Source organism: Nipponia nippon, unplaced genomic scaffold (genome assembly GCF_047370975.1).
Source record: "Nipponia nippon isolate SJK-2023a ecotype South Korea unplaced genomic scaffold, ASM4737097v1 scaffold_29, whole genome shotgun sequence".
In the NCBI taxonomy this organism is placed as follows: Eukaryota; Metazoa; Chordata; class Aves; order Pelecaniformes; family Threskiornithidae; genus Nipponia; species Nipponia nippon.
Genome location: NW_028262346.1, coordinates 6,801,484 through 6,822,500, shown reverse-complemented (window position 1 = coordinate 6,822,500; position 21,017 = coordinate 6,801,484). Strand labels below are relative to the sequence as shown.

Here is a 21,017-nt window from a genome sequence, read left to right as displayed (position 1 = left end):
TATGCACTATGCATGAATATTTTCAGTAAGGGTAAGATTTCTTCAGGACATACATAAGAACTGTGAGTGTCTTAAAGCAAGTAATTAATTTCAAATACAGATGGAGCCTTTGGAGCTCTGAAAGTCTGCTGATTCACATCTGCCTATATTTTTAAAATGGATATATATATATATTTATACCCCGAAGATACTGACATCTTCACTGCTGAGGTCTTCGTGTCTGCAGACAGCGCTCTCTCCAGCTAAAAATACTGGTGGAGGTTTAAGTTATGGTAGACCATTGATGCTGCAGGCTTCACAACGGTAAAGCTCACCTGGTAGGAGTGAGCTGCAGAGCCGGTTGGCAGGAATCGTGTGCTCTGCGACACTTAAGTACCATCCAGGGACAATAGGGCCGATGCTGAGACACAGGTGAGTGGATGATTTCGGTTGATGTGGTCTGGCACTGCAGATGTAGTGAGAATTGTAGAGAGTACGAGTTGAGGACAAGGCACAGGGCTGAGAGTCAAGAGTGCAGTTACATTCCCGGTCCATTGGAGCTCTGCGCTGGGCAAATCAGTTGCCCATTGACGTAGCTGAGTTGTCTGGGCCAGCGTGGAAATTTTTAGCTGCTGTTTGAAGAGCGCTTTGAGAGCTTCCCGAGGAAGGATTGCAGGAGATTGCTCTAGGTGGCACAGCATGCAGAGGTAACCTGGCTGTGCCTGGTTTGGTTTTGTACAACGAGGGCAATGTGCATTTCTTTTGAGGAGAATAAATTTAGAAATGTTTCTGTTCGTTTCTTGTGTTAAAAAGTCAAATCTTAACTACTACGGTGGGTGTAGAGCTGATGAAATGGTGGCATCGCAAGAGCTGAGGTTGTGTCAATGTACAAATTGGGACCTCTGGTTTTCAGAGTACTGATAAAGTAATTTTAGCTGTGTCTACTCACAGACATAATTTCTGCTTTCCTCAGTGGGTGGATGTTCACATTCCAGGTTAAGAAAGCCATTTGTGTAAAATACAACCCGTGTACCTTTATTCCAGAGTAACAATGTCCGTGCACCTGAGCTAATCAGGAAGAACAGTGGTACCAAAAGCTTTAGCTGAGGCAGTGCAGGCCAGCTATGAATACTTCATCCTCTTTTCCCCCTAGCCAGCAGGCGGTTGAGGTATAGTTTGATTTTTCTGAATAAACTGAAATAGGCCTCTCTTAAAGAAAACCTAGGTGTCCGTACTGGGGGGCTGCACAGCCTTCAGTGCTGCTGTTTTAAATGCTGCTACAAGTTTGTGTGTAGACAAGGCCCAAGAGAGTTATGGTGGAGCTATTAGAAGGAGAAGTGATTTTTTTCTTGGACTGATTAAAATTCTTTGGGCTTTCTGTTTGTTTGTTTTTAAACACCTATTTAGCTTTTAATTAACATTTAAGAGAAAGGAAGCTGGTTAAATATTCAATACCTCCTCCCTTTCAATTAAGGTAGAACAGTACACAACACGTGATGAGGCCTCTGGGAAGTATGGAAAAACAGAGAAGAGCAAGCTCTTGATTAGCATTTTCAGGGGGACTGGAAAGGTGAAACACATCTGATTATTATTACCATTAACAATAATAACATCGAGGCTTTTTTTGAACATCAGAAAGCAGTTCAAAAATGCAGTTATTCTTTAAAACCATATGCACTGGGTTTTGCCTTTAAATACCTTTGCTTTTCTCATCCTGTTCTTTACTTATTTTGGGGGCGAGGATGGGGAATTTTCTAAGCCTTTTTGGTAGCTTAGTAGGGAGGCTGCAGATGCTGGAGAAATTATTCTTTATGCTACATGCCCTTGCTTTCATTTTGATGCAGTTCTTTCTGTCCTAGTGAGTCGGCAGCTTCAAACCATACAGCCCTGAAAGCTCAACTGAGCAAGTGGGAAAGAGCTATGTTGCCGCCATGCTCTGTGCTAGGATCTAGTCTCTTCCCCTTTCTCTTCCTCCCCCTTGAAGAATCCAGCTACCTTCTGTCTGTGAGTCTGTTATCCCTCAGAACTGCACATAAAACATTGAGAAAAGAATGCCTCAATGAAAGAAATAGATCGGAAAAATATACTAGTGTATATAATTTAATAAATACCTTTCCTAAACTTAAATTCTTTCTTTTTTGATTTTGTGTACCCTCATTCCTTATTTATCTAACAAAATACTTCTTTTGTTAGCAATCCTGTTTAAAACAAAATTATGTTAACTAAAAAAATAAGACCATTTTACATTATGGAAACACCTCAAACCACTGCCCAAAAAGTGATGTATTTTTATTTTTAAGCTTGCTGTTTCTTTTAATGTAGTGAGACAACTTACCAATAGAAAATACTTTGTTTATATCAAATATCATACAAAAATAATTTTTTAAAATCATTGTGTTACATAAACAGATTTTTAAAATGGAATTGCTGGCACCAGATATCAGTTGTGTAAATGTATATGCCTGAATGAGTGGTTGCTTTTTTTTAAGGAATGAAGAGATAGCAGATGCTAAAATGCACAGCTATTGGATATGTTTCATATACTATGACTTCAAGGTTTACTGGATATAAGAATGCATTGATTTTTAAAAACAGAAATAAATGTTTTGCAAAAAGATTTCTGACTGCATATAAAACAAGACTTTCCAGTTCAACTTTAAAATTAGCTTATTGTGATGACCTGCTATCAAATGCATGGTGACAGTATGAGTTTTTGAAGTAGCTGATATCTTACCTGTTGTGTGGTGATCTATTCCGTGCTATGGCTTTTTATTATCAAAAAACCCCCAAGGTATTTCCTCCATGATTCTTTCTTCCAAATACATAATCACATGAGTAGCTTTATATATATGTCTTTCTTGTGATTACTCATCAGTAGAGTTAATGATGTGTATTTACTGGCTGGACTAAGCCGAAAATTAGTCCAATTAGTTCAATAATTGGTTATTTACCAAATATTTTCTTAATTATTGAGAATCCATTTCTACTTCATCTTTAAATAACAGAAAATCTCCCATTAATTTCTGCTAAAGTAGTATTTTTTCTTTTAAAAACATTTTTTTCATAGCTTTTTGTTTCAAAACCCTATTCATAGAAATTAGAGGAAAATTTCACAGTTCCAGAAGATAATGAAAATAACACCTTCTGTCAGAAGGTTCATATTTAAGTCAAACTGTCCTCCAGGTGAACTTAACACCTTGTGAAGATTTATTTTATTGTATTTGTAAAGGAAAAAGGCTGAAAGAAGTAGCATGCGTGTATCGGGAAATAGTCAAATTCTGTTATCTAGAAAATTCTTTGCTAGTATATGATTAAAAGTTCTGTGAGCAACCTAAGACAGAAATCTCTGAATCGGTTGACCTCAGATGTGTATCCTTTAGATGCAAATACCACTAATGTCAATTTTATCTCAGCTGGATATAAATTATATTCAGTTACAACAAGCCCATGCCATAGAGCTCTAGAAGATGATAAAGTTAAAGAGCTGATGAAGGCAAAGAGGCAAAAAAAAAAAAAGAAAGATTTTGCGTGTGGATTTGGGAACAGGGTCCTGCCCAGCTAGATAGCATGGACTTCCTGTTGTGAAGAGAGGAGATGAGACTGTAGAGAAGGCTCTGTCACTTTCTCAGCTTGTACCTAGTCGTTCTCCGACAAGAGCATCTTCAAGAGGGGTTAGAGTGAAAGCAGGGATCAGTTTGGAAGACGATGTGCAAGAGGAGCTCTCCTACGTATGGAGGAGACGTCAGGTCTTGGCTGCAGGAGGCCATGGTGTAGGTAGCTACTTTACTAAACTAGAAGCAAATACAAGGCTTGCAAACATTTGTGCTACGCACAGAGATATGTAGATAAACCTCAATCTTACTCTTTCTGTGTATTTTTTTTCCTCTTTTTTTCCTCCAGCTTCTCTGAAGCAGTTGCGTAGTAAGGACCATAGAGATGAAAAGCAATATCAGTAAATCAATAACTTCTTTCTTTCTCTTTTTTTAAGGTGAACACACACAAGAAACCAATTCACCTCATTCACTGAAGAAGGATGTAGAAAACATGGGGAAAGGTAAAAGAAATAAGGGCCTCTTACGTTATAAAACTGCTCTTTGTTTTAATAGAATATGAGGATAATAGGGGGCACTTTTGTTCTGCACCATATTTTAAGCTTGTCAAGTAACATATGAATAATATATGGACCTTTGGGTGGATATAATTGAGATTAATGCATATATATCAATCAATACATGACACTGTAATATAATACTTTAAAATAATATATTACATTGATTTATATTCATGGCTTTCTGCACAAAATCTATTGTAGGTCTATGCAACACTTTTTTTTTTATAACTGCTAAAATATTTTGTCTTATAGTAATGAATTGCTCTGCAACTGTTCTTTCAAGAATTATTTATACAGATTAGCAAAACCACTTTTCTTTCTCTTTGTTAGAGGAACTCCAGAAGGTTTTGTTTGAACAGATCGACTTACGGAGGAGACTAGAACAGGAATTCCAGGTGTTGAAAGGAAATGCGTCTTTCCCAGTCTTCAGTAAGACACATATCTGTGGTTTTGGTGTTATTGGTGGGTGGTGGTTGTTGTCAGATTGTTAAACAGGGAGAGGTGTGTTCTCAGTTGTGTTACCAGGATCTTTGGCTTAGCTCTGCTGAGGTTGATGGCACTGCTGTGGCTTTTCAGGCTGCCCAAGCAGGTCTTTTATAGGGAAAATATGAAGCTGGGTGTCTATTTTGGTGTATATTCTACTGGTTTTGATAACACTGAATACAGTGAGTGGACCGAAACACGCCTGGGGCTTCTTGGGGTACAGCGATGTCAGTGGTCTTAACCAGCTTGTTGGAGGCTTTTGAAGACAGAGTACTTCATTGTCGTCTTTAGGTGGTTCTAGCTGTGGCTGGAGAATTGATTTTGCCTGTGTTTAAGGAGTAAAAAAACCCGTTTGGGCTTTTCCTCTTGAGATGGGCTATTTGAGATGGCCCTTTCACCACAGCTGATGAGCGAGGTGCTGCTGTCCAGGGGTGATGGAATGTGCTAGGCATGCGTTAAATAAAAGAAAACAAAATGGACACTTAGTAGGGTTTTTGTGAAGCTGCCAGAAAGTTGAACTGCATGCCCAAGGATATGGAAAAAGACCTATTGATTGAGTCCTTTTGAATTACACTGGCAGCAGCAGAGGAAAGCATGCTTCCAGGAGAAATCCCATGTAGATCAGGACAAGGTAGAAGACACAGTGAGGGCTCTCCAACATGCAATGAATATAGTGTTACAGAGCTGGAGTGATCAGGGCATCTCCACTGCTCTCTGCCCATCTGTAACACAGCACCACACAGGGATCAGTACTGTCGTGCAGGCTTCCCCATGCCTGGCTGTCACAGCTCCACAGCTGCCTGCCCAGACAGTCTCCCCAGTTCAGTATTAAATGCAACCTAAAGGCAAAAGCATGTTTGCACCTACCTTTTGCTTCTTCGTGAAGTCTAAAGGAGGTCTGACCGCATGTCTGTTCAGTATTTTCCTAGTGTTGATGATGTGAGGTTCTTCTAAACTCTGCTTTTTAAAACTCTCGATTTTCATCCTTGTTTTCTGTGCGACAACACGTGGATGGAGCACTGCAGAGTTACTTGACTCTCAATAAGCTAAGGTAGATACATTAAAACCTTCCCAGACTAGTTGTCAGGCTCTTCTGCCATTTGCTAATTTCTCTTAACTCCTGCGTGACTGAAATGTTTGACCAGCACTCAATGCAAAATGCCCTTGTGCTGGTTTGTCATATTTTCTTGAAGAGTTCAGAAACTGTTTCGTTAGTCTTCCGAGTTCCTTCATAAAAACTCCAGGGACAAAAACCAGTATTGCCTGTACCCCTGAGGTCAGTCAGTCAACCAAAACCCACTGCTGCAAGCTGAGGAATGTTGCACCTCCCTGGATTGCAGGAAAAGGTGGGAACACAGACAGCATTTTCCTATTATTTAAAGAAAATACATTTTTCCGCTTTCTGTAGCATCAGATAGAGTAAGTTCAGGGAAGCAAGGAAGGACTCTGGGAATGACTCCATCTTTAGCCCAAATATTGAAAGATGTAGACAGCTTCATAAATAAAGGAGAAGAGCCGCCTGAGGTGATACAGATATTAATGAAAGGAGGATAACCTCATCCTTTAGTATAAATTCAGTCATTACTTGGGTTTGGGAGTGAGGTAATTTTCAAATAATTTGTGTAGATCAAAACACTGATGTGTGGTATTGGCGAAATGGCATCTTGGAGTTTTGCCATTCAGGTCACTCATTTATCCTTTTGTTCTACAGTAAAATTAATGCTCTGTCATTGCCATGTAAATAAACGCTGCAATTAAACCACATGAAATACAATTCAAATAAAAGAAAAGAACACATACGGCCAACCAAGGAAGTGGCGACTTTGTATGCCGGCTTGAAAAATATGTGGTTTCAGTGTACCACAAAGTAGTGGTCAATTTTCTTCAGGATTAAAATAGAAAACAGATAATGTGCTATAAACAATATATACAAGTGACCGTAAAACCTATTTACAGATTTAGATTTACCAAAATAACACCCCTCCTCCGCATGTAATAAAACAAGAAGAAGGATCTTTTAAAACAAATAAGTGTAAAATCCAAGATAAGTGTGGTTTGTCCTCTAGAGCAGTATGTGCTCTAGCAAAAGAGATGGGGTCTGCTCCAGGCTCTCGCTGTCGGATGGGGCTGCTGCTTTAGGTCAGGTATTAGAAACTATTTGCTTTGCCAGGTTTCCCAAATTACTAACTGCCTGTGGTGGTATTGGATAGGGAGGAACTAGGGAGAGATCCAACTAAAGGAAAGTGGAGGTAAAATTAAAATTGTATTGATGGATTTATCATGGCTTGGAGGCACCTGAGGCTGTAGGACAGAGCAAAGAGTAGGCAGGTACCAGGCTTTATATTCCAGTCTGGCTCACTGCAGCATTGGGCTGAGTGGGCATGGGGACTGGATCTCTGTCCCATCCTTAAAGCTACTGAGGACAGGACCGCACTGCCAGGGTAATTCTCACTCCCACGGGTACGGGTGGTTCTCCTTGTGCTTTGTACTGTCTGTGGGTAAGTGAGGAGCCTTTGGCTTTTAAGTCTTCTCAACCTTTTTTAAAAAGGAGAAAATTCATCCCTGTTTCAGCAGGGAGCCAGCGTGTGAGGTGTGGCAGGTAATGCTGTGTCTCTCTAGAAGATGCTCCTGACGGGTTACCTGGAGTTAACTTGAAAGTCACCTTTTTTTGGGTCTTGCATTTGGAACTGAGCACGTTTGGGGCATTACATGTTAATAGCATCAGACCACCACCCGCAGCAGTGCTATGCAGTGTTGTGTGTAAAAGGTGTTTGGTTTCCGTGTTCTCCTCATGGACATCCCTGTTAAACGAGAACTGATCTTACTTGCAAGCTCATTTAGCAGTACTATGCTGCACACTTCTCTGTGGCTTCTTGTATCTGCTTGAAATGTGGCCTGTGATAATTTATAAAACAGCAGACCTTGTCTTCTGCTGTTTGCACCTTTTTTTTTATATCGCTATTGTACTTAAAAGCTGCAGATGAGGTTTTCCTTTGCCTATAAGATCTCTCAATGCAGAGATCACTTGAAAAAAATTAAAAAAAGATCAGATCACTTGAAAATCAAAGAATTTGTTGTCCTGATAGAAATATGAGCACCTGTGCACAGTTGACAGCATGTTCTCCCAGAACCCTGCACTGGTTTGTACCTTTGGTGTCGGCTGGCATGCGTTTTGTCCGGCTGCATTTAACAATGTGGTAATAAAATGGCAGTGACGTAGTCTGGATAGTTAAAATATTTAATTTTCTGTTAAGAAAACTATTTAAATATTCATATATTTTCTCTTGGGTATTGCTCCTGGCTTTGTCTGTAAACATTCAGACTCATAAATGCTGCTGGAAAAAACACTATCCTTAGCATTAACACCCCATTTCCACTGTGAGCTTGGACATTTGCAGTGCAAGACTGAGCAAGATTTCTGAGCTATTTGTTCTGAGAGGTGATGAGCCTGTGAAGAGGCAGTCGAGAGGAAAGTGTTGAGGAAAGAAGGAAAATTTCTCCATATAGAGTACTCGGAGTGAAACCGGAGGACCTCAATAGTAGCTAGCACAAACCTATCAGCCTTCAGTGACCAGATAGGAGGTGGTCACCTTTTTATACTGCACGGCTTTTTTGGGGCTAGGAAGAGAGGAATTGCAAACCTGCTTTATTTCTGTCAGCTTCTTTTTCTGGTCGAGTTGGAATAGAGGGAATAGGCTGAAAAATTCTGTGGGCTTTACTGATTTACTTGAAATCTGAAGAAATTTAGTAAGATAATGTTGTCATGTCCTTTTCTATGTGCTGGATCCTCATGGTTTCAGCCTGACAAATTTTCTCACTCTTTCTTTGTTTCATTGCTGTTTTCTTGTTGTCCTAAAGTGCCTCCTTGTCTTTTAAACAACAACTTGCTTGTCATTCAGAGAGGGCAAAATTCTTGTGTGAAAGAGGACAGAGCTCTGCCCCCTTGTACTTTCTTCTAGCCCCTTCTGTGCCCACACTCAATGGGGACACATCCCCTTTCCCCGCAGGCAAGGTACATCCTTCCTCTCTGCTGTATTGTGTCATGGCTGCTCGCTGCCTTTCTGCTTCTGCTTTTGGGGTTGAGAAGTCGTGGCGAGGCTGTGCGGCTGGTTTGGGAGCGGGTGAGCTCCCAGCATTGCGTTAGCACACAGAGTATTGATAGGAGCCACTCGTTCTCACCTGGGCTCAAATCTTTCAATTGTAATTTAGCTGTTTCTGTGACTCCCGTTACTGTGCTATTGAAGCATCCCACAGTCATTTAATCCATTAATACTCTCAACGCACTTGGCAGATGAAGCAGTGCTGTTATTCCTGCTTTACTGGTGATGAAAGGAGGCATGGAGAGACACACGCACAGAGTCCAGTAGACCAGGTACTGAACCCAGGCTTCCCGAGTCCTGGGCTAGCGTCCCAGCAACCAGCATGACTATTTAACTATTTAAGTTATTCCTTGTGGATAAACCATTCCAGCTGCCTTGGCCTTGTAATGCCCTCCAAGCTCTCTCCAGTTTGACAGTGCTGTGTGTTGAGGTGCTCCATGCTGTTTTCTGTTGGCATTCACCTTGCTGCTCCCGTGGTCCAGGACAGGCTTGTTTCCCGGATCAAAATGATATTCATTGGAATGGGTTTTTCTTTCCTCTTCCATTTAATAGTCCATCATTGCACCTAGGTCTCCATCATGTGGCAACTCTCCAAACTCTTAGCTTCTTGTCAATAGTTTTGTTTATATTTTTCTGTCTTTTTCCCACCCTCCAACAGCAATGTTATGGAACACAGACTAGCAGTTAATCTTCCACCAAATGAAGTTTTGTCTGAAATGTTTACTGAGGAGGAAAATAAGGGAAGGAGGAGCTACTAGAGCAGGAAGGCTAGCCTGTGCTGTAACCTGGCTGTCTAGGATCTGTCTTTCAAAGATTTTCCCTTCTGAGTTCCATGTCGGTGTTTATGGAGCTTTAGTCTGAGTTTTGTTCAAAGCTGTCAGCACTATGTTACAAACTACAAATCAAACCCTGCATCCTTGAACGCTTTCTGTTCTCACATATTGGACATCTCTATTGATGTCAACGGATTTATCCCAAAGCAAAGAAGAGAAGTTTTTCCTCTTTTTTAGCGTCGGTAGAAGTTTGACTAATGACTACAGAGTCTGGCCCATTGAGAAAATGACTGCGAGAATGAATGCTAGCGACAGAAACTTAGCAGCCGACATGTGCTAATTGGGGAAGTCACTGAACCCGATTTTTCCGAAGTTTTTACAAAGTTTTTCTGTTGTCTACAGTGTCTCCTACTACAGAAGAAGTTTTTGTTAGGCATGCGCTTTAATTGGGTGAAGGGCTTTGTAGTGCTTCACAATTCCTCAATAGTGATTTGGTTTGATTTAATTCGGTTTATATGAATTCTGCTGTGTGGTCTCTGTTGTAATTACTGCATCTACTTTTTTTTTTTTCCCCTCTTACAGATAATTTTCAAGATCAGATGAAGCGGGAGCTGGCATACAGAGAAGAAATGGTACAGCAGCTACAAATTGTAAGTTTGCCTTTTCTGCTAAAAATATTACGGACTGTCACTTCATGTTTTGTAAATGCACTCCCCAAACTTTTCCTTTGTGAGCCATGCAAATGTACTATTATTGAGCTCATATTACATTATACTTAGCAAGACGTAAGCATGCAGTTCTCAGCTGGTTTAGAGTCTAATTACCTGGAGATTTACTTTCTTACAGTAACCAGATGGGTCTTCACGTTTCAACTAAGCGAAATGTGTTGACTCAACACCGAGAGGTGCTTCTTCAGAGAGAAATGTGAGGACTGAATCAGTAAACCTTAAGCAGTTAAATGTTTCTACCTTGTACGAGTTGCCAAGGGGTGCATTTCAGCCCTCAGTAGGGAATCGCGCGAGGCCAGCTTCTCACTGGCAAATAAACCTTAGGATGTGTCTTTTTCAAATTTCAGCCACTAGAAGAAGTGCTTAACTCAGCAGTAAAGGATCGAGTTGCCAAAACACAGTTCAGTGCAGGCACACGTTGCTGTTTGGTGTATTGCTTGTTATTTTAAAATCAAGAGGGATTTTGCATGTGTGTGTTAGTGCAACTCTAGATCATTGCATACAACTGTGCTGTTTTGAAAACTTGACATACTTAATCCAGTACAAGCAAAGGGTGGAGTGTGTGAAGCTGTTTCTTACTCAGATACTGCTTAGTGTGGTTTTAAGAGCAGGGCATCATAACGCATGGGAGGCTATCAGCTAATGCTTGTTTTGCTAGTGCTTTTTCTGTGATCAGTCTGACATTATTCAACAGGGTTTTTTTGAGGCAGGCTTGCCAAATATTCCCACTTACCTGAATCAGCCCTGTGCTTGAGCATCTAAATTTTCCTTGTGCTTGTCACAGACTCTGGTGCAGTGAAGGCATTGTCCAGCCTTCTGGTACTGTCATTTTCTAATTGATGGGTTAGGACATAAAAATAAAGCTGAAGGCCAGGATTGTCAAACTTGTGCACCTATGTTTAGAGGCATTTAGGAGTGGCCTTATTTTTAGAGCTGCCAAACATTCCTGCTCCCTGTTCCTGCTGACTTCAGAGATTTCAATGAGAGATGGAGGGTGCTTGAAGGAGGTTGTTTATGGAAGAAATTCAAGCCCAGAGCATCTTTGGAGACTTTTTTGCCGCTAGTCTCTGCTCTTTTCCTTTAATGCATCCAGTTGTTACTGTGTTCCCCTTTGTCTCCCAATGCCAGGCAAGGAGTTTGGCTTGATCTGTGAATTGCATTGTCACAGAAGATGGTAATTAGGATGCCATCCTGAAACATACTTCCCCTGCTGCTTTGGGGTTGAGGCAGGTGACCTGTTTTGATTCCTGCTGTGAAGCACATTTAAGCACAAAGTTTGTGGGCCCACTTCAGCCTTTCTCTCGTGTGTCAGCTGAACTTGGAGCTAACTAACTCTCCCTCCCAGGGAGAGAATGGATCATCTCCACCATTCACTTTGTGGCCCAGTTGTGAAGTTGTTTCTGAAACTGGATATCCCAGACCTCCAGCAAGCCAGCTGTGGTGATTTTTCTGATTTACAAAAAGTTAAAAAATCACAAGGTTCAGTGTAGTGCTTTTTCTCAGGCAGGAAAAGAAATATGATCATGTAATTCACACCCTTTTCACTTACTGATGCATGCTACAGAAAGACTAATAGTCATTTAATCATTAAACAGAGCTGCCTGAATGTACTTACAGAGAATAGTTTCAACATTTAACATACTGCGCCGACAATTCAGGACCTCTTCACTCACTGTGGCTGCCTGAGTTTATTAATGATAATTAGAAATGTTGTCTAATCACCAGTAAGTCTTTATACTCACATTTGGGTATCTCTCTCGGTATCGGCGAGGCAGGTTGTGTATCAGTGACACCGATAAAAGGATGTTTGCATATGAAGAACTGAGAGACTGCTGCAAATAACCAGTCTGTTTGTTTAAGCTGGGTGCAGAAATCTTCAGTGATGTTTTGATTGATAACTGAAATGGAATCAGCACTTTCGATGTGATAATCCCTGCAGTTACTTGAATTCTTTCATGTGAATATATTTTGTATGGTTATATATAGAATTAAGATTAATGAGCTGAATGTGCTAATGATAGAACTCCTTTGGCCTCCTTGGGTTATGGCATGGATGAATTAAAGCTTTTGGTACAGAATACACAAAAAGCATGGTTACGTTTGATTTTCTTGTTTGTGTTGGTTTGTTTTTAGCAGAGTAGGTTGTTTTGTTTTGTATGTACCTGGGACGCTATACTATTGCTTTAACAGAGCTGCCCACACCTAAGTTTCTTGCTAACACAGAAGTGCAAAGAGAAAAGAAGTGTTTAATATGTGCTTACGTGTTGATTTTACTTACAGCTACATAGGTGTATACTTTTGTAGTATTAAACTCAGAGTTTACTGGTATAATAGCCACAGAACTTGGCTTAATTGCTTTTTTATTTTACAAACAATGTAAATACACAGAGTCAGTTTCTTTTGACTTTTCGCACCACGGAAGGATTATACAACTTAAATTAGTCCTTCCTGAAGACTTGTGCGCGATCACAAAGGCATCTCTTGTAACAGCAGGTACCTGAGGCAGGTTTTACCCTAACCCTGAACTGGAACGCTTCAAGCCGTGTAGCTGGGTACTCAGACTTTAAAATAAACTGCCTTGGAGTTTTCAGTGTGTCAGAGATATGAGGAATAGATGAAGCGGAAGGTAAGCATGAAATAATTAACCAAATAGAATCGTATTTGAAAACTTTCTAGCGCGAACGCCTGCTGTAACGTGACCGTTACACGGAAAGGGCTGCTTGAAGGTGGTGCTTCATGCCCAGCCAGCACCGAACGCTGAACATAACGCTTTTTTCTCACAGTTCTTGTGTGACATTTGTGAAAGTGCAGTGCGGGAGGCGGTGACAACTGGCCACGCGTGGGGAGCGGCCACGCTGAGTGGGGCGATGGTGCGGGCTGCGGCTGCCCTCTGCCGCTCCCCGGCCACCACTGCAGCCCCGCCGCCCGGCAGCGGCGCGGCTTTAACATCCTTCATTAAAACCCTCAGTTAAAGCAGTGCTTAATCAATGGGCTTTTATTTTAATGCTCTGTCCGCTCCGGACTTTTAAAAAGAAATTATTTGATGGCTTCCTGAAAGTCAAGAGTAAGGCTCAGATCATGGGGAAAATGGAGTGTGGGTCCTGTTCCATCATCTGGATGTTGGCTTCTTTGGACATAACCTGGCTTGGTAGGTAGCTGGAGCAGTGGGACGTTGTGCGGCCATCAGCAATTTCTGTTAAGAAAGGAGTTGGTCAGAGTGTCTGGAACAACTACCAGGAAGTATCGCAACCCGTTTGTGCCAAGTTCTTGGCCAAGTGCCAGGAAGCAACCAATCGTCATATTTAACAAGAAAATAGATTTTAAATCACTGAATGCATTTTTTGCTGCTTCCTTCTTCAAAGTGCTGTCTCCCAAATTGGCTAAGTACAGTGCGTGTACTTGGAGGTCATATTTTACTTCAGGCATGGATCACCTGGTTTCTGTTAAGCTGTACAGAAAGGGCCGCCGAGAAGAAATCTCTGCTCAGCACATTGGGGTATATTCTAACATGGCACATGCGGTACGGCCTCAGAAGAGCTCACCTGCCTTTAGAGTTGTTGGTTTCTGTCCAGTGTGACCATAATTCATCTGTCAGGACAGCCCAGCCAGCCTAACAAAGTACTAAGCTCCTGCTTGAGACTCTGTATCTGTCTGATATTGTCTTCTGAGCAACTGTGTTAGTGGATAAAATTTAAAAAGCATGAACTTTCCTCCTAGCTGCCTGGTGGGAGAAAAATATCAGAAGCAGCATTCCCAGCATGATTATTTTTATCCTTTTATGTTTTTGTGAACCCCTCCAAAACATTGCCACAGAGAAGTAGAACACCAAGCAGCAAATTTAAGCTCCTGCAAACAGGCTAGCTTTTCTTAATTTCCTTTCAGGGGTCCCTTACCAAGTAGTTTGTAGGTTCCCAGGAAGCGCTGACCACAGTTGTAACCTATCCATCAGGAAAAGCTAAGGTGGTGTTCATCACCCTGCCATTGTGGTTTAGATAACTAAGATCAGGCAGTGATCAATCCCACTAATTTTACATAGGGGTAAAAGGTAGCAGGTCTTTGAGATATGTTAGAAATGTGAATTACTCGGGCATTCCCTTGTCTTTCCAGCTCAAGTGGAAAGTGTTGGTTTGGGTTTGTTTGGGTTTTTTTAATTTATTTATGCTCCCATGAACTGAATTCTTCCTCACTAGCCTAACTTTGGGCTGATAATAATGTTCAGAGCTCAGAACTGGATCCAGCTGGAACTCCTCTGTTTGATGGCCTTCTACTCTCAGTGCTGCTTTGAATCAACTTTGTTCTTCAGAGGCAGAGAATAAAATAAATCAGGAACTATCTGCCTGCAAAATTGATTTCTATCTCTGCATCATCTTTCATCCTGATCTTTAAAGATTCACAAGGAATGTATAAAAGAAGAAAAAATCTACCATGTGGTAATGTTGATAGATCTTCAGAGGTATGAGATCACGTTCCTCTGGGTCCTACTGTAATTAAGAAAAGCACCAGTAGGTTTAATTTTAATTTTAGGTTGTATATGGAAAGTAGGTGCTTTGTACAACTAATGTATTCATTATGCAAACAATGAACATCCACCTTCTTGTGTGCGGAGACCTTGGTCACTGCATGCCTGTCACTCCATATTTGAAAAGTGGAAATAGGAAATAGCAGTGCTTTATTAGGATTTCTGTTTTGGTCCTCTGCTTAAAGTGGTCTAGCTAGATTGATTGACCTTGACAAGAATGTTAGAGGCAAACATCGGTTCAGCAGAATGGCTCTTGGATTTCTTGAGCTGCATCTTGTGCTGAAGTGCCTGTCCACTGACACCCAGATAATAACAGGTAAAAGAGTGTTTCTGAAAGTGTTTACTGTGTCTTGCAGACTCCAAGGCAGATTTCATTACTTTGCCCCTTGCAAACCAGAGAGAGGTTTATATTTTTTCTCGTTAATTTCTTCTGCTGTGCTCTAGCAGTTGGGATCATACTGCAGGTCTGTTTCGATATGTTCTGTTATCTTAATTTGATTTTTGGTGGAGTTCCTCTCCAGGTTTAGTGGTACAAATTGGAAATGTGTCCTTTTGATGCCAAAGGTAGCATAGGCATTCCTGACTGTGTACAGAAAAGTGAGCTGACAAGTACCGTTTTCACCAGAATTTTATTTGCCACTGTCTGCTTTTTTAAGACAGGTGAGCGAAACTTGTATCTTGACAATGCATTTGGGTATGCCTTGGGTTAATGGGATGGAGCTGTGCCTCTTTCTCCAGTAAATTCAAATGTTAAAGAAAAGGAATGCCTTGTAGAATTAATGGTTGTTAAAAACAGAAGTAAAAGCTTCCTTTCCTTTAGAATCTGCAGAAATTCTGATCAAAAATGGATGTGTATGTACCAGAGAGCCACAAGCCAGCCTCTGCTATTGCCTGTCTGCAAAATCCTTTTTTCTGTTGTATTAGTGTGCTCCAGTACTTCAAAATACACAGGGGAGAGACTGCATACTCCAGCTGTGACTCTCTGTTGCCTTGCCTCCTGTGCAGACCAGTACGCTGCCATGAGCACATGCCCCTGCCCACCCGGGAGGGAAGAGTCTCTGAAATCAGCCCATGCAGCTATAAATACTTTCACAGGGCCGTAGTGGAGGCTCACCCTCCAGGGCAAGCCGTTGGCACTTCCATTCCTCCTCCTCCAGCTGTCAAAGGCTCAGTGCATGCTTTTTCTTCTCCTTAATCCCACGCATCGTTCTATCCAGAAGCACCATGTGTGCAGAGACTGTGGTTTTCCAGTGGCAGTTCAGCTGCACATCTGTCTCCTTTCCTGCATAAATATGCTTTGCATTTGGGAGGGCTGTCTTGGCAGGACAGTGTTCTGACTGAGGTCTCGAGTGTGCTCCCCAGAAATGAGAATTGTTTAACTAAATACCTGTAGATACGTATCAGATAATAGTGCTTTGGGTACTGAAGATTCCCTCTTCAAGCAACAGAAGTCAGCGTGATGTATCTTTGTGTACCCCACCTAGGGATGGGATGCAAAGGTGAAGTCTCCAGAAGAGGATGGTGTACAGAAACTTCTTTGACGTCCAAGCGTAGCAGGGATCAGACATGCACTTTAGAAACGAATCCCCAATCCTATCCGCTTATCTGCGCTTTGGTTCATGTTGTGGAGCAGACTCAGGGCTTGCAAACTGGATTCCTCCTGGATGAAGCAAACCAGGATGTGTTCCAGGAATGCACAAAGGAGTGTGCTTTAGCTCTTAACGGGTGGTCAGTACCCTGGACCAGACTAGAGCCAGCCTGAAGGAAAAAAAAAACAAGAGAAGTGCATTATTTTTGCACTTCTGAGTCTTTCTGCACTCTGAGTCTTTCTCCTGCACCCTATAGATCTGCTGCCATTGCGATGTATTTCCTATTAATGTGGACTTAGTCATAAGAAACAGATTGCTTGCTACTTAAAACCGAACTGTCTGCACTTCTGTTGCTGCAGGGGTGTACACGCTTTGGTAAGGGCCGCGCACTGGATCTTCATGTCCATTTGAGTGCCGATCCTCTCCTGCATTGCAGGAGTCACCGTGGATATGCAAAAGGGGACTGTATTGTCATGAAGAGCCCTAAATACTATTCCACCACAGCACCGGAGTTACCAAATCCTCTTCCAATGACAAAAGCTGAAGATGACATTGTAGGTGATTTAACTCATGAAGAAAGTAATCATTTCCCTATTGGACACCCACCTCTCCCAGTTTCATTTATTACCAGGAGGATGGATAAACCAACACACATTGAAAAGACGCTGATGTGCCAAATATAGCAGAGAAGTGGATCAAGAACAGTTAATTTCTGACAGAATGTACCCTGTTGTATTATCTAGGTCAGTACAGCTTGGGAGATGTCCTATATAATTGGCAGCCATGCAAACCAATGTTGCCTGTTGGCCGTTGTGAGTGGGAGAGAGGAAGAAAGCAGTTGGTGAAGCATCATAGGTCTCAGCTGAAATGTGCTTATTCAGGCAGTTTGTTTGTGGCTCCCTTTTGAATCTAAACCATGAAAATGGGTGATCAGGTAAACAGTTTCTTTGCATACTCCTCTCTGCTGCAGTTTGGAGAGGAGTTTTCCAGCCTTTGCAAACACTGGAAGGCAGCTCTGTTGGAGGACTTGGTTGAAGGGAGAGCTCTGTTTTTTGGGGGGATCTTGCAGCAAGCTTCCTGATAGCTTTCAGCTTCTGTGAAGGGTAGGGGTGATAGGAGTAGTCAGACAAAACACCTGGATCCTGGGTCTTTTCAGGTCATAAGTAGTTTGATCCTCTCCGTTCATGCACACACATGTCCCTTTTCCCAGGGCTGCGTAGCGGGGGAAGTGACATGCCCCCCGAAAGGCTTCTGCTTTCATTCAACCAGACACTTCATCTTTGCAGACACTGCTGCTTCCTGGTGCTGCTGCTTTCAACCAGATTGACCTCCTTTCCTGAGAGATGAAAGGGTTAGCTCCTGAGCTGCAGATGCCCCTTTCTTTCCGCTCATCCCGAGCCTTCCAAAGGCAGGGATGGAGAGAGATGACACGGCGGATACCGCACTTTACACCAGCCCAGAGACATTCTGAGCACAACTCACACAAACGTCCTCACATGCTATGGACATAATGTAATTAAAACCAAAACAGGGGTGCACAAGAGTGCCCATTAGGTATATAGTCAGTGGATATGGATGCAAATTCACGTGCTTCTAGTATGTTATTAGGTGTGTGGGGCAGGTCGCTTGAACCCTATGCATTTGCCTGTTTGTTCCTTTTGCTGTTTGTGCAGCTTAAGGCCTTGCTCCTGACTTCAGCCCAGCCTATTTGTCAGCTTGCAGTAATGTCTTTGACATTATTTGTGAATATATTCTGGAGTGCCTGACAGCAGAAGCAGGTCACCTCAGTGTGCAGCAGCACCTGAGAGTGTAGGGACATAGATTTTCTGATCCTAACCTGAATTCCTTCAACAGTCCTTCCAAAAGGCAGCATGGAAGAATAGTGGATCCAAGGTAGTCACTTGGATTCCCAGATATGGAGAAATCTCAGACCAATTTAGTTTTGTTATGTTCTAAAAGCCCAGCATTGAAAAAGAACAGCCCTGTACTGTATTCCCAGTAGCCAGTTCGCACATCATCCCACTTTGTTTCTAAAAATAACTATGTTCCTAATATGCCTATGTTCTCTGTTTTTCTTTAATTATTTGTTCCACTTCAGTGGCTTCCCTCAGATTGGTGCAAGTCAGAGATAACTATTATGAACTTCCTAATTATGGTGATATAAATACATGAAGTCTCGTACTCCCAACGTGCTGTATTTTGGCTGTGCAGAGACGAGCGTTGCCTGCTCTGTTTCTTGTCATCTCACAGGTAGCAGAGTGGGTTGCGGCTTTATTTTTGCCAGCAACTGATATAAACAAAACATTGGAAGACATCTTTTACACTGGATTTCAAGACCTATCTGTTTTAATTTGGGCCATTCTTTATTTTATTTCTGCTTTAGCATTCTTGCAGTTTTGTAAAGAGTTCAATCCTTTAAGGCACTGTTTCCTAAAATTATATAGGGAGGCAAACAAAACCTTTCATTTGCAGGGATTCTGATTTGGATGTCTCGTTAGCCAAACCTTGGCATGAAGCAGTGGCTTTGTTTTTGTGTCATTGCAGATTCCCTATGCAGCAAGCTTGATCAGGAAAGAAAAGCTTGGTGCACACCTCAGCAAAAGCTAAAGGTGAGCTTGTGAAAGGAGACATCTTACACTGCTTGGCCCAGCCATCGTGTTTTTCTTTGCAGGCACTGCAAAAATTAATTCTGTTGCATGATGTTACTGATTCTGGTCTAAAAGCTCTGCCTGTGGAGGTGTTGTGCTGCGATCTAAAGCTAATAACTGACACGTCACACAAATTACGAGGCTTCACTGGAGTAGGATGTACCATTGGGTGAATCCAGGCCTAATTGCCTGAGCGTGTGCTTCTACTCTCTGTCACTGGAAAGTGGCATCAAGGTCATGTACCTTCAGTGGAAGGAGGGAAATACCTTGGCATTCACAATGCAGTAAAAGTTCACACACGGGCAGGTAGGGATGGGGTTTTGTGCCCATAATGGAGCTTCTTCAGCTCCAGGAAAGAGCAGTATGTTTTGGGAGCTTTACAGAATTGTATTAATACTGTTTTCTGTAGTTCAGTCTCCTGCAGATGCCCATTACCCTGTTGCCCATCTGCAGGATCTTCCTAAACCCAACACTGCATTTTTCAGGAGTGTTTTTTAGAAGCGTTCAGTTAGAAGAAACACCATGTCCATCATCAGTGGCCTGGAGATTCCAGTTTCAGGTGCCTTAACATTTAAATGACATTCTCTTTTTTTTCTGGTAAAACAAGAAGATTAGGGCTTGGAGACAGAGAAGCAAAAAGCCGGTAGCCCTGCTACTGTGCTATCCCACAAAATCTGGCTTGTGGATTCACTGAAAAAAATCCCTGAAGTAGACTAGTCAGATTAGAAAAAAAGAGCTATTCATATGTAGAGACCTCAGTAATGCACAAAGTAGAGGTATTCACGAGAAAGTCTGGAGCATCTGAGAAGGGTTTGATAGTATAGATGATGGAGGTTTGCCTGAGCTATGGAAGAAGCAGATACTTAAAAACATTAGGAGTAAGCATAGAGTAACCAGATAACCAGCATCCGTGGCCTCGAGCTCTGCCTACTGAGATAAGGAGATTAGTCTCAGCATCAAGTTGGTCTGTTTTGCCCTCTTGTGAGTACTTTCTTACTGATTGCCAGCATTTTCCAGTTGAGTCTACATTAATCTGAGCACTGATTTAAAATAAATTCAGTGATATTAATATCCTGAATAAAACAGTATGCCTCCCCAGATGAAAGCAGCGGGTCCTGCCCTGAGTGCCTTGTCCAAAGCACTGATCTACAATAAAAGTCTGCCTGAGGATGGCAGCATCAGATGAACGGCACCGTTTGTTCCCAGCATCAGGTTTTCATCAGCTGACAGGCCCCGCAAGGAGGGTGCTGGCATCACAGCTATGAGCATTTCCTGCTTATGTGCTGGGAGTGTGAAGGATGGATGCATTTCTCATGCTGTTTTTGTTTCCAGTGGCACACCATCCCTGCAGACAACAGGGATTTCTCTAAGTAGGCCCTAGCGCTTTTGAAAGATTAGTTGTTACTTAACTGCTAAGCTAAATCAGTCAAGCAGAGAATCACAACTATGCTGTTCACAAGCAATTTCAGATTCTCAGTGTGCCAAGCAGAAAAGAGTTGCCTCAAGAAGAAACGTATGTGCACATACGTGCCCACGCGATACACCAAGGGGGTGAAGACCCTGTGTGTTGCAAAGCAACCACTCAATTAATGCTCTGTGTTTCTTGGCAATCCTTTGCTACCCTTGTTGGGCTTTGTTCCTTTCCACACCAGGTCTTGTTGACGTTAGTCATACTTCAGTCAGTTGCAATTTGCACTTCATCTTTAATGTGAGTATTTCCATATGACTCCACAGATACTAACTAGCAAAGTCTCAGAGGATGCTTCTGGAGCAGGTGACTTATGTGTATCCCTTTTTTAAGGACTGTAAATAAATGTTGTAATTCTGTGAGTAAAGAAATCTCAGACTTGGGCTGAGTGTTGTTAACATTTTCTCTCTCTCTCTTTTCTTTTTTTTTTTGTTCTGTTTTGTTTTGTTTTTATTCCCAGAAGCACAGGATCTTTTGCAGCTGTTACCTTGTAAGTTATAACCTACCACTCAGAAACCTGACTTGTATAAAGACTGAGAAAATGGAAGGGCTTGGGAATTTAAAGAACAAACAAATCAGGTTCCTCTGAACCCAAGGACAAATGACCTCAAAGCATCAT

At 41.9% G+C, this 21,017-nt stretch overlaps 1 protein-coding gene across 2 annotated transcripts in view; it reads left to right on the top strand.

Annotated features, from left to right (window-relative positions):
• Window positions 1–21,003, top strand: part of SKOR2 (SKI family transcriptional corepressor 2) — a 27,963-nt gene extending 6,960 nt beyond the window's left edge. Inside the window, exons 4-8 of one of the 2 annotated variants that reach the window (XM_087763687.1) lie at window positions 3,968–4,033; window positions 4,421–4,519; window positions 10,029–10,096; window positions 18,827–18,891; window positions 20,867–21,003. In XM_087763687.1, the coding sequence (XP_087619813.1) occupies window positions 3,968–4,033; window positions 4,421–4,519; window positions 10,029–10,096; window positions 18,827–18,889 (296 nt within the window). In that variant the 3' untranslated portion in view covers window positions 18,890–18,891; window positions 20,867–21,003. Of the gene's footprint in view, window positions 1–3,967; window positions 4,034–4,420; window positions 4,520–10,028; window positions 10,097–18,826; window positions 18,892–20,858 lie in introns of both variants that reach the window. The other variant, XM_087763688.1, reaches the window with a different exon arrangement.
• Window positions 21,004–21,017: the final 14 nt, after the last annotated feature.